At 34.8% G+C, this 13,878-nt stretch overlaps 2 protein-coding genes across 4 annotated transcripts in view; both read right to left on the bottom strand.

The window, feature by feature from the left end:
• Positions 1-10,342, bottom strand: part of rhoh (ras homolog family member H) — a 32,913-nt gene extending 22,571 nt beyond the window's left edge. Inside the window, exons 1-2 of the mRNA XM_039751323.1 lie at positions 10,138-10,342; positions 1,013-1,124 (exon numbers count right to left, since the gene is read on the bottom strand). The gene's annotated coding sequence lies outside the window, so the exon portion shown is untranslated. The remainder of the gene's footprint in view (positions 1-1,012; positions 1,125-10,137) is intronic.
• A 159-nt stretch (positions 10,343-10,501) lies between these two features.
• The window catches only part of n4bp2 (NEDD4 binding protein 2), a 104,036-nt gene continuing 100,659 nt past the window's right edge, over positions 10,502-13,878 (bottom strand). For all 3 annotated transcript variants that reach the window (XM_039751321.1, XM_039751319.1, XM_039751320.1), the window contains exon 16: positions 10,502-11,524. In XM_039751321.1, coding sequence (XP_039607255.1) covers positions 11,479-11,524 — 46 coding nt within the window. In that variant the 3' untranslated portion in view covers positions 10,502-11,478. The remainder of the gene's footprint in view (positions 11,525-13,878) is intronic.

The raw sequence follows: 13,878 nt of genomic DNA, 5'->3' as shown, positions 1-13,878 counted from the left end.
ATTGGCATTCTGACCATTCTGTATCAGTGCTGCATGATCAGTCATTTTTGGACACTGTCATTATCATGCAATTATGCCACTTGATACTTTTGTGCACTTGTTAAGTATTTGAGCCAATGAAGTTATAGGTTGCAACTTCCCAGACAAACCCCCTAGCAACTGGACACTGCATCATGGCAACAGTTCATCAAATTGTCGGCACTCATTGGAAAACAAAGTTACTTCACATTATAAATCAAAACATAATTACATTTACTAGACTAAAAAAAATTACAATAGAAAACAAAGAAGTAAATGGCTTTTTTGTGAACTAAAACCATAGAAAAAATATGTGAGTTCAGAAAAAGTTTATAAAGTTATAAATTATAAAACTCCAAAATCACAATAGCAGGTAGACATATTCTCTGTAATGCCTTGTCTGTGGGCCTGTTCAGTCACAAGTCAAACCTCTGTTACCACCCTGCAGCTCCCTGCTCTTAGCTGTCTTACCAAAAACTACGCGACGAGAAAAGAGAAAATGCGAAAAACCAACCCAAAAAAAACATATAACCAATTGTAGTCAATTTTAAAATAATCAAGGAATTAATAAACAAAAAATTAGATGAAACAAAACGAGAAATAAATAAAACTAGGACAAGAAATCCACAGATTAATTTGTTTACAACAAACCTCCAAAATATAGAAAAACAAACAAAAGAAAAAACCAGGAAAACATGAGACTCTGGTAAAGGAAAGAAAAGCACTAATTAAAATAAAATAACATTAGGGGTGGGAAAGGTAGGGGAAAATATATATAGTTAATACACACATACATAGGTTGTGAAATTTATTCTTCAGCTTCTTTATTGCAATACAGAAAAAACATCAGAAAACCACCAAAAGTTCAAAAACATGAATTCGGAAGATGAAGACCAAGAAAAAGGAACTTTATTAACAATATCCAAAACCAAGACCAGAAAATACAGCACAAAACCTTGGTACACTAATACATAAAAAGAACATGAAGCAATACCTTAGCAAGGAAATGGAGTTGAAATCTTATGGTTTATTTGACTGCACTAATAAGTAGAAGCAGTACTGCAGAATGAGTCAGAACTGAAGGCCACACCTATTTGGCTTGAAGGCTAGAAGATAACCAGGAGATAAAATGTAGTCAAAACCAGAAACAAGTCAAAACTGAGAAGATGAAACATTTTGCACCAAAGCCTAAATACCAAAATTGGAAATCAAAGTCAGAGGTTAAACCAAAAGTTCAGAAACCAGAAATGTGAGAAAAACTGCACTACTTTCTATCATTTTTTTTATTCAAATCATGGAACCAACTGAATCATTGTGCCAGCATTTAAGGGTTCGTGCTGATGACATAAAACGTGGCACCATCCAAAACCACATTCCTTGGCAACCAGAAGTAGTCTGTTGGAAATGGGAATCATGGCACAGCAGTGTCCAAATGTAAAATAAAATATTTGGGACCATGAAATAAATAATCGCTATGATCAAGAAACATAAATTATAACGCAAATTTTACTGCACAGAAATAAAGAAACCCATGTTCCATCACATATTTGTGCTTAGAACAATGATCTAAAAAAGAAAAGTTTAATTAACACCATCACATTTGGCTACAATCTGATTCAAGGAAAACAATTACCAGATAAAAGGGATATAGCTATTAAAAGAGGTGTGGTTGTGGGCTGGGGGCTGTGCCCAGTCGCAACACCTGAAAGGACCAGGAGAGGGACTGTGCCTCCCCAGGACCACGAAAGGGCAGCCGCCCTGCCTGGTTTGGGCACCACAGGGTTTGAGCATGGAAGCTCAACCCTGTAAGGGCCCGTGGCCACCACCAGGGGGTGCCCAGACGATTGTGGAGCCTCGGACGTTAGCGCTTCCGCTACACCAAGAAGTGCCGCAGGAAGTCCATCGGACGCACCTGGAGCACGTCCGGGTGGACATAAAAGGGGCCACCTCCCTCCAGTCATTGGCTGCAGTCGGGAGAAAAGACAGAGCTCGGTGGAGAGGAGTGGAGGCGGTGAAGGACCGTTTAAAGGGCTGTGAGAGGGTGTGTGATGCAGGGGCACCGTGTGCTGTGTGGACTTGATATTAATAAATGTGTGCTTTTTGTAGACGTTCCATGTGTCTGCCTGTCTGTGTCCAGGGCTGGCTTCCACAGAGGGGAAAAATGAACAGGTGGAGCCATGGAGCACTCTGTCTAAAACCTGACCGCATGATACCTTCACCATCTATATGAGAGTACCTATGGGGTTTTCCAGATCTAATTATGCAATGTTCATTACACTATAACTTATTAAGTTTATTACACCCAAAAAATCCCGGACCATTGACAAGCGTGCAAACTGATGACATGAAGAATCGTCGCTGCGCCGAACTGGAATTGTCCCCGCATAAATCAAAGTCATCCAGACAATCTGGATCTGCATAATTAGATCTGGGCCACCCTGTACTGTATTCTCCTTTATTGTCAACCTCCAATGTGTTCTGTCAGGATAGAAAAGAGAGATAACTTTTTAATGAAAACGGACCAGAAGATGAAAAGGGTAAAAGCATTGGTCTTACAACTTGCAAAGGTCAAAATAAAAGGAGATCAATAAATTATCAAAAACTAACAAAGTTCAAAATGTTTCCCAAAAATGTAACAATAAAAATTGACAACATAGAAATCAAAATTCCTGAACCATTGTAAAAAATTTTGGTTTCTAGTCCATATTCTTGAAACCCAGGAGGAGTAAGTTACCATCTTAAATAACGTCCAGAAAATGACATCACAACATGTAATTTCCTAAAGTTATATGATGGCAACGGAGATGGATTGCTATTAATTGCCTGATATGACAGGGCTACCAGTGTATACAGCAAATAAATAAAAGGTAGAAGAACCTGTATTAATCAAAATGGCAGTGAAAAATATAAACAAAATGAAATGAAATTATACCAAAGACAATCTACTGCCTCATGGCCTTCATCTGGTATGTTCACATACTATAGGAATTTTCAGAACAACCACCTGTGATGTCTCACCTTCTCACTTGATTGTGTATGGGTAAATTTAAGGTTAATGTTTTGAGAGAAGATGTTTATTTCTGGATGATTTGTAAACAGATTTCAAAGTTGGGCCAGTCACAAAAAAATCTGAACCTTTACTGGTCTTACATTGCCTTGAAACCTTTTTATTCCAAGGAAAAGGGACATTTATTTAAAAAAAAAAAAAAAAGAAACCAAAAGGGTTATAGTTATAGTCCAGTACTCATCATTTACTAATTTCATTGTATTCTGGCAATATTACTACTAGAAGTTATAGAAAAAAACAAAAGAAAATTTCTTATAAACCAGATATAAATTTAGAGGAAAGCCGATACCCCACAAGTACCTCCAAACTTGTGTCACAATCTGGTTTTGCAAGACTAATTGCTCTAAAAGCTCTAAATGATAAGATTGGTATTTTTCTTTGGATGGGAAAGAAAATCCCTTGATGTCATTCCAGTACCACAATCAAGCCAAAACAAGTCTGCCAGGAAATCAAAAATCCTGAATTAACAGGGTTGTAGACAGGAGAAAAGACAAACATGCTGTAGACCTCAGGGAGGTTGGGTACACTTTGTTGTCTGTTTCACAAATACTAGTGCTAGGAGTATTTTACTGATGGGGTGAACCAAAAAATAATTTGCAATGGTGACTAAAGGCCAAATGAAAGGGAAAACAAAGGGTTTCATTTAAAATGTCCTCTTCTGAATACTCCTCTGAAGAACATGTTCAAGTTAGATTATTCAACTTTGATCAAAATGCAAAGGTTGTAATAAATAGAAATACTAATACAACTTAATACCCCAACTGACAAGTATGGCGAAACAAGTTTCCAACTTACACAGAATTCCACATTTACTTACTCTGGACTGTTCTGTGATATGTCTTCAATGAGGGGCCTACTCTATTTCATGATAGTCTGGTTTGTTTGAACATTTTAGCTTTATAACAGCATGTATTCTGAAGTCATTCAATAAGCTAAGCCAGTCTCTTCTGCTTTTCATTATCATTGCTGCAGTTTTGTAGCTAGCTGCTATAGCATAAACCTATATACTGTATGTCATAAATAATGTTTTAATTAGGTTGACAAGAATCTCCGAAACCATATTATATGGACTTGACTAAACATGCATTTGAATTTCTTGAAATCATTCATATATGTGATTACATTTTTACATTTTTTTTTTAATATTTTGCAATTCTTTGCTACATTTTCTTAATGCTAATATTATAATGCACATTAATTTCTTTCTCCCACGTTATTATATTTGACCACAAGGCAACTGCAAAGGACTACATGGGGCTACTCAGATCATTTACATTACGTTATTATTGCACAACAGACAAAGCATTGTATATGTCAAAACAACAAACACAAAAAAATGGATGGAGTCCACTTTATATGAGGGAAAGCTCCAACCAAAAAGTAAAACTGACACAGGACTAGCACTGTTCAAATGCAACAAGCTTCACAATCTGAGGGCAACCATTTGGTCAGGTCTTGTCTGTTTTAAGCAGAACTGATGTGACTGGTGTTTAAATAAAGTGCATTGATGTACTCATTGTAACACAACACTATGTGTGCAAAACCACACTGAGTGCCATGTCTGCACAACTTACTGCACTGAGAAATTAGTCAGAACTTTTAATATTACTGTGGTGCAGACATTAGTACTGCTATAAGACTATCAATCCAGCATTCAGAACATATGCCTGGATACTGTCATTTGTGAAATTTCCTTGTTCAAGTGCACTTTTCCCTCTCACAACCAAAGATGTGTGTGTTAACTGACAGCTTTAAAATGGCTGTGTGAATGACTGCAGATGTGTGCATGAGTGTGCTCTGTAATGAAGTGGTGCCAAGATTGAGTTTCTTTGTTGTGCAAACTGTTGCTGGGATAGGCAACCTTGAACTGGTTAGGCAGGTCTGAAAATTAATTGATGGATGGATATATTAAACAATCCTTATTAAAAACATTTCACAATATACAGTAGACTCAGAAACCATTTATACACTTATTAATTATCTACAAGGGTGCACTCCCTCTGAGACATTTTGTTTTTTTTTTTAAACTGCAGCCCTAATGAAAACTACATTACGCTGACAAAAACACAACGCTTTTGTCAGTAAAAACCACACTAATGAGTACAGTGGAAAGTAACGTAAGGAACAGAACTTTTAATGTTAGTTTTTACTCCCAAGTGAAAGGAAGCCGGGTTGAAGAGAATGCCCATAGTAGGGATGCCCCCATTTTATTCTACATTTCAACTACATTTTTTTCAGGCATAGGAGTTTGACGATCTCCCTTCCATGCAAGAGCTTTAAAGTACACACTGAATGTATGCCTGCCCTTTTATAATCTCAGGCAGGACTTTGTTCCCAGATCCACCACTGAAACATTGACATCTTTAACAAGTAGTAGTAAGCTGTTCAGGTTAACATTTGCCACCCTCTCATTGTCATGGCTAAAGCTGAGCACCCTCAACCTTAACACACTAAAAATTCTACAAACTTCTGCTCTCCTGGTTAAAGGACTCCACATTTATTGATTCTAGTGGCATACATTTTTAATGCCTACCGTACATAAATGTATACTTACACTAAACTACAGTTGTGCTTGAAAGTTTGTGAACCCTTTAGAATTTTCTGTATTTCTGCATAAATATGACCTAAAACATCATCAGGTTTTCACTCACGTCCTAAAAGTAGATAAAGAGAAACCAGTTAAACAAATGAGACAAAAATATTATACTTGGTCATATATCTATTGGGGAAAATGATTGAATATTACATATTTCTGAGTGGCAAAAGTATATGAACCTTTGCTTTCAGTATCTGGTGTGACCCCCCTTTGCAGCAATAACTGCAATTAAACGTTTCCGGTAACTTTTTATCATTCCTGCACACTGACTTGGAGGAATTTTAGCCCTTTCCTTCATACAGAACTGCTTCAACTCTGGGATGTTGGTGGGTTTCCTCACATTAACTGCTCGCTTCAGGTCCTTCCACAACATTGCGATTGGATTAAGGTCAGGACTTTGACTTGGCCAATCCAAAACATTAACTTTATTCTTCTTTAACCATTCATTGGTAGAACGACTTGTGTGCTCAGGATCGTTGTCTTGCTGTATGACCCACCTTCTTTTGAGATTCAGTTCATGGACAGATGTCCTGACATTTTCCTTTAAAATTCTCCGATATAATTCAGAATTCATTGTTCCATCAATGAAGGAAAGCCGTCCTGGCCCACATGCAGCAAAACAGGCCCAAACCATGATACTACCGCCACCATGTTTCACAGATGGGATAAGGTTCTTATGCTGGAATGCAGTGTTTTCCTTTCTCCAAACATAACGCTTTTCATTAAAACCAAAAAGTTCTATTTTGGTCTCATCTGTCCACAAAACATTCTTGCAATAGCCTTCTGGTTTGTTCACGTGATCTTTAGCAAACTGCAGACAAGCAGCAATGTTTTTGTTGGAGAGCAGTGGCTTTCTCCTTGCAACCCTGCCATGCACCTCATTGTTGTTCAGTGTTCTCCTGATGGTGGACTCATGAACATGAACATTAGCCAATATGAGAGAGGCCTTCAGTTACTTAGAAGTTACCCTGGGGTCCTTTGTGACCTCGCTGACTATTACACACCTTCCTCTTGGAGTGATCTTTGTTGGTTGACCACTCCTGGGGAGGGTAACAATGGCCTTGAATTTCTTCCATTTGTATACAATCTGTCTGACTGTGGATTGCTGGAGTCCAAATTCTTTAAAGATGGTTTTGTAACCTTTTCCAGCCTGATGAGTTTCAATAACTCTTTTTCTGAGGTCCTCAGAAATCTCCTTTGTTCGTGCCATGATACACTTCCACAAACATGTGTTGTGAGGAGCCGACTTTGATAGATCCCTGTTCTTTAAATAACACAGGGTGCCCACTCACACCTGATTGTCATCCCATTGATTGAAAACACCTGACTCTAATTTCACCTTCAAACTAACTCCTAATCCTAGAGGTTCACATACTTGTACCACTCACAAATATGTAATATTCAATCATTTTCCTCAATAAATAAATGACCAAGTATAATATTTTTGTCTCATTTGTTTAACTGGTTTCTCTTTATCTACTTTTAGGACTTGGGTGAAAATCTGATGAAGTTTTAGGTCATACTTATGCAGAAATCTAGAAAATTCTAAAGGGTTCACAAATTTTCAAGCACAACTGTATAAATACATATACAAATACATGGTATATCTTTAAGAGAAAACAAAAATATCTGATTATTTGTAATACTGAGTACTCAATACCACTGACAACATTCAAAAAGGCTAACTACATCAGATCTCAACATTTTTCCACCAGTGTAAAAAACAAACAAATGGCTACTTGGTTTGCAAGCTTATCTCTCTCATACCATATGTAAACTGTATCTATGAAGTAAAGCAAAACTGCCAAGTCAACAACTCTTTACTCTCAGCACTGTCCCATGTTTGAGTATCTGCTTTAGACATAACAATGAATTCAACAGTTTGTGTATAAAGATGTGGTGATGTTAAACATTATTCCCTATAATTTTTATACCACACTTTTCTTTAGTTGCACATAATTAATAGCTCAAACAAAACACACAAACATCATGGCGGTTACACCACCACCATACAATATTTTCATTGGAGTCCAAATACACATGCATTTGTGTGGATATTTTTAAATACATTTGGTAAATAAATGTAACAAAAGTGATAATGCATTTATTATTTACTGTTTTAGTAAACTGAAATGTCTATAGCTTAAACAGCTGGTCACCTAGCAGCCTCTTCCATGTCCTATTGTGGATGCTTGTGTCATCATTTTTTACATGGAGACTGTCTAATTTTATCCATATAAATCATACCAAGTACCATCAAAGGAATGTAGGAGTAAAACACAAATAGCAAATGCTTAGCAATAACCCATCACAATTTTAGAAAACAATATGAACAGCAGCAGCTCAAATAAGAGTACCTTATACTAAAATAATAAATCCTCAAATATGATTTGGATGATGTGGTCCAGTTTGCTATCTGAGTAGCTTAAACTATAACAACAAATGCTGGGCAGACATTCTGTTATCTTAGCCACACAGTAGTATATAAATTGGCTAATTAGTTATTATTAATAACATGTTGCTTTGATACCTAGTTTTGATGTTTTAACCCTGCTAGATGTTGGGTAGGTAGGTTACACTATAGCATGCATCAAAAAGGAAGACTGAACTGCAAATGGGTGTCTTAAATGTGTTTTTAATCTGAATGCAAGTCACATAATAAGTATAAAGTGGCACTGGGTGGTACAGAATCTGTTAGAATTCATTGACATGACACATTTGTGAGCAGTAGCATTAGTCATATTGTCACAGTAACAACATCTTCTATGATAACTATGCTGTGCTAAAAAAAAAAAAAGAGAGACCAGTTATTGTCCAGGGGAACTTTTGCACATTCCCATGAATGTAATTATAATTTGGTATGTGTGTGGGTATGTAGGGTTGGTATTGTATCTGTGCCCAGTACTTCCAGTATACCCTTCCCATCTCTCCTAACATAAAATTTAATACAGTTGGTTCAACACATGGATAAAAGGGATGGATGTGTTTGGGGGCATAAACACTATATTATAATTAGAAGAATGGCACCATGATCTATGGACACATGCATACCGTGTGAGTGACCATCAAGATGCAACATATTTATTAAAAGAATAACAAAATTACAAAAATATTAGCTGTTAAAATGTGTTTGCTGAGAAACAAAACAACATGACTAAATGTTACACAGGATGTATGATTTTAACAAATTAATCTGAACATCACAAGACTAAACTGACCTTGGGAAGTAATAAATAAGGTTACAAAAGGTTACAAAAAACCCTGCTTACCATTGTCAGCGCTATAGTATCCTTTCACAGTGGTTAGCACCACTGACTCACAAAACAGTCCTGGGACAGGCAAAGCAGCATTAATGCCATCCATCAGAGACAGCAAAGTGCCAATAATATAGTACCCGAAAAAAGAAGCTGACTTGTACAAAGTGCCAGATTGTTGCATTCCAACAAACAGTGTTTTTTTGGTGTACTTTGCATGGCTGGGATATGGCAAATTATAAACAGACCAAATGGCACTATTTAAAAAACACACTCAGAAGAAACAGCAAATACACCAGACAAAGAGAGCACAAATACTAATTATTGGAAACTTTAAAAAACAATGCCTTGGTTGAGCTCCAGCTTCTACTGATTCCTGCTGGTCAGAGCACACAACAACATTTTGGCCAATACGGTATGACTCTATGCTGAGAAGTGATGACAAATTCAGGCTGGTGGTGTAATAGCATTAGGATTGTTTTCAGATTACTTGATTCGAGTAGCACAGCATTTGAACATCACATGTCTGAATGTCTTTAACTTTGTTCTCATCTTAAAATGGATTTTTTTTTTAAATCAGAATAATGGTTGATGTCCAATGCTGAAAGAAGTTGCTGGTGAATTCATCTTAATTTAGTAGCCACCAGTGTTACCAGATCCTGATAAGCATCAGTGGGATGTGATGGAATTAGATACTTGCAGTATATTTGAACCAGTAATAGGTAATCAAGAGCTATGGCCAACACCTTTGGCTGTATCTTTGAAATGTTGCTGTGCGCAAGCAGAAGGGTGTTTTGTGGGTCAAGTTCATGAAAGAAAATCTAATGAAGTGGCCACATACTGTAAATCTAACCATTGGTGCCTTAGAAGGTAAAGATACCCCAACACCGCACACCAAAAAGTCTTACAATATATTTCAGCACTAATTTGTAGCAACAGTTCACTTTTAAACCTAATACTATCATTCCAGGCAAAATATTTAAAATATTTTACTTTAAAAAATGTAAATTTAAATCATCATTAAGTTTACATTAAAAATTACATTAAAAATGTACCAACTGTGAAATGAAACAAAAATGAATCCATGATTTAAAAAAAAAAAAAGAATCACACATTTAGAAACTTTATTCATTTCTTAAAACAATTGTTTATGTAAACACCTCATACACTTTTATTAAATATAATTACAACAAAGAGAGTACCTGGTGGTGATTCCCCTTATTAAATAGTGCAGTACTATAGGAAAAAAAATTAAACCTGGACCAAAATTAGGAAGAAGAAAAAATAAATAAAAATCAGTACATTACAAATGTACAATGTTAGTTAAACTTCTATTTCAAGAATAGTGATGATAACAGAAATAGAATTGTTTCTGGGATTTAGACAGATACATACCTTTTACCAATAAAAAATTATATATATTTTATATATATTTTATATATATATATATATTATATATATATATATATTTTATATATATTTTATATATATATATATATATATATATATATATATATATATATATACACAGTATATATATATATAAAAATCATTTTACTTAACTTAAAAAGTAATAAAATAGACATTGCATAAAAAAGAAGTTAGAGTAAGTAGTACCCACTGTTGCAATTTTAAAAGTGAATTGATTGAAATAATGAAACGATTTAAAAATATGCAAGTTTAAAATCATGTACTTGAAAACTCATCTCAGGCTTCTGAAGACAATATGGTGCAGTTTAGGCTAGAAACTGTTTATAGAAAATAATTAAGTTATGTCAAAAGTTTAACTTATTATTTATTCAAAGTGTTCTTTAATACTAAATACCACCATTTTCTCATTTTGTGTGTAGGTTTCTGAAAATAAGTGTGTGCATGTGACTAACAGCACAAAAAAATGTGTGTAGTGTCCTACGAGATAATGAGAGGAATTTTCAAGTGCATGTTGTCAACCTATTTACAGCAGTATATCAAATAAGGAAAATGAATAACAGTAGAGAATACTTGTCATTTTTAACAGTTTCACAAAAAATATGAAAAGCAATTGTCTTAAGTTACAAATCATGACTAGGTTTAATAGGTAAGTTAAGCAATATTTAACACGCTAAGAATATTTTTTCTTAAAGTTTTGTAAGAAATTATACAGAGGAAACATACACTTTTAATTACTTAAAAAGCTATGTATTTAAAAACCCTGAGTCATATTTATAACAATATCAACAATATCATTTTAAGTAAGTACTTGTTTGATTAAGTAATTATTAAGTTTATTTAAATAAAAATCAGCTTAAAGACGTTAAAAAAGTGAATGGAAGTAGGTAAATGGAAGATATTAAAAGGCATTTTAATCCTTTAAAAATAAAAAATGTTTCAAAAAAACTGAAATTCATTTTTAAAAATGCATTATAAAAGAGAAACTAACATTGTACAAATAGTGCACAGTAAAGTTATAAAAACAAAACAAAAAAAAAGTCAGTTTAAATTCTTGGATGCATGCAGCTTTTACTAAGAAAACTGCTTTCTCGTATCCTGTTTCACAATAGTACTTATCTCAGCATTATGTTCAAAACCCCAGGCTTTGGCTCAGAAAACCTATTAGAGGAAGAAAAAAAAAAATATATATATATATATATATATTTATATATTAAATATATAGATACATAGACAGACAGACAGACAAAAAGACTGCTCTTCATAAAGTCTACTGGTAATCAATGCAGTTGTGAATGAGTGTGATCAAGAAGAATTTAATTCTTATCAATTATGCCCTTCATATATCACAGTGTTTTTCTGTGATCCTTTCTGAACTGACTTAAGTAAACACAATTGCCAATTAATTTGATTAAGGAATGACTATTGTTGTTTCAACATCCTAGGGTTTAGACAAAATAAACTTCTTAAAGTAAATGATATACAGTAAGTGTTTGTGCTATGCATTTTAAAATAGAATATGACAGTGGTTGTCTGGGTGGCATGGTGGTGCAGTGGTAGCACTGATGCCTTGCAGTAAGGAGACCTAGGTTCACTTCCCGGGTCCTCCCTGTGTGCTGTTTGTATGTTTTCCCCGTGTCTGCGTGGGTTTCCTCCGGGTGCTCCGGTTTCCGTCCACAGTCCAAGGACATGCAGGTTAGGTGCATTGTCAATCCTAAATTGTCCCTAGTGTGTGCTTGGTCGGTGTGTGTGCCCTGCCCGGGGTTTGTTCCTCCCTTGTGCCCTGTGTTGGCGGGGATTGGCTCCAGCAGGCCCCCGTGACCCTTTGTTAGAATATAGCTGGTTGGAGAAAATGACTGACTGACTCTAGTTTTCCCTCTACATCTACCTAAGGCATGTTTGTTGGGTTGATTGTTAGATTTAAGTTGCCCTAGAATGAGTGAGAATGTAAAATGTGTGCACAAATATATATTGTAATGGAGTGATCGCCCCATAACCCCCAACTGGATTCAGCGGGTTTAATGAGTTAATGAATGGAGTAACTACACTGGATGTTCTAAATGGAAGAAGGATAGTATATTATACTAGTATCCTTTTCTACATGAAAATTGGCTGGTAGTTTTTAAATGCATGATCTCTACAAACCTTGAGATTCATTGTGCAATATAACAGCACAAAATTCAACTATTTAAAAATATGTATGGTTTTCTAACTTCTAAAAATTGTGTTTATTTTTAATATTAGTAATAATGGAGTATTTGAAACACTTTATACAGTGCAACAGTTCAAAGACAATATATATGGCTAAACTGAAAAGAAACAATACTGCCTTAATTTTGAAAATAATAAAATATCACATCAAAGTGTACTTATTAGTTACTAATTTTTGTATTAAAAGCAAAAAAAAAATCAACACAAAGCAACCTGATCAAAGAGAGATAAAATCAAAATACATTACACAGAAATTATTTCCAAAACCCTGGACCTTGCAAAAAGTGACTGGAAAAACCAAAATCTTGCATCATTCAGCAATTCCCATGATTTTTATCAGTGCCCACCCTTCAGCAAATTTCCATTACCACTACCACCTGAGTACATATCTCTCCTAAGAATATAGAAGCTTGTTTATTCAATATGTTATTACTGACATCTGTTCAAGTAATCCAAACTTTTTCATTTTATTTAAATTAAGAATAAGGTTATTGAGCAAGGTAACACTGCTGCCAGACATAAAACTTTGAATTAGCAACACTGACAATGATCACCATTAGAATAAGAGTTTATTTATTATGTTTTCTTTACTATTCTTAAATTCAGATTATCTGAAAAATTATATATGGTGAAAAAATAAGAGCTTCAGAGGCGGTCAGTTATTTAACTTATGGAGTTAAAACAATAACTGAAGTAATGATGGTCCTTTCCCATAGCCAGTTAATGACACTGGCATTAGAATAGTGCTGTTGCCTAACAACAATCTTAGTTAGGCAGACCTGAAAGTGCAGTAAAATAATATTCTAATGAAGTATTTATACAGGAAGATGTAGCGTAAAACACTTCACCTCCCACATCTGGTAAATCCGTACACATTTTCCCCTGCTTATTTACACTTACATGTGCACAATTTGTATACTGATTCATTTTCCTGTACTTAACAAAATGTTCTGTAAACCTTCTTAGTGGGATGCCTTTTAGATGGTATGCTTACAATTTGATGTGATGATGATAAATTTTGATGTGTCCATCACAAAAATGTTAAAATTGATGGCTACAGGAAACCAAAAACAAGTCTACCATATCAAAACATCTAAAACCCAGCTATCTACCTGTTTACCAAACTCTTTTATCCTGATCATGGGCACATAATCAAAAACAGCAATTTAAAGAGTAAAACAAAAATAAAACCTCCAAAGAGAAAAGCACAAATAATAAAATAAATTTAATTCCAGATTAAAATTGAATTTGGTCAATTTTATGAACTGTCATACATACCACCATTATATGTTTCTATAAATTCC

This window comes from Polypterus senegalus, chromosome 4 (genome assembly GCF_016835505.1).
Source record: "Polypterus senegalus isolate Bchr_013 chromosome 4, ASM1683550v1, whole genome shotgun sequence".
Taxonomy (NCBI): domain Eukaryota; kingdom Metazoa; phylum Chordata; class Cladistia; order Polypteriformes; family Polypteridae; genus Polypterus; species Polypterus senegalus.
This window is presented reverse-complemented; position numbering and strand designations above follow the sequence as displayed.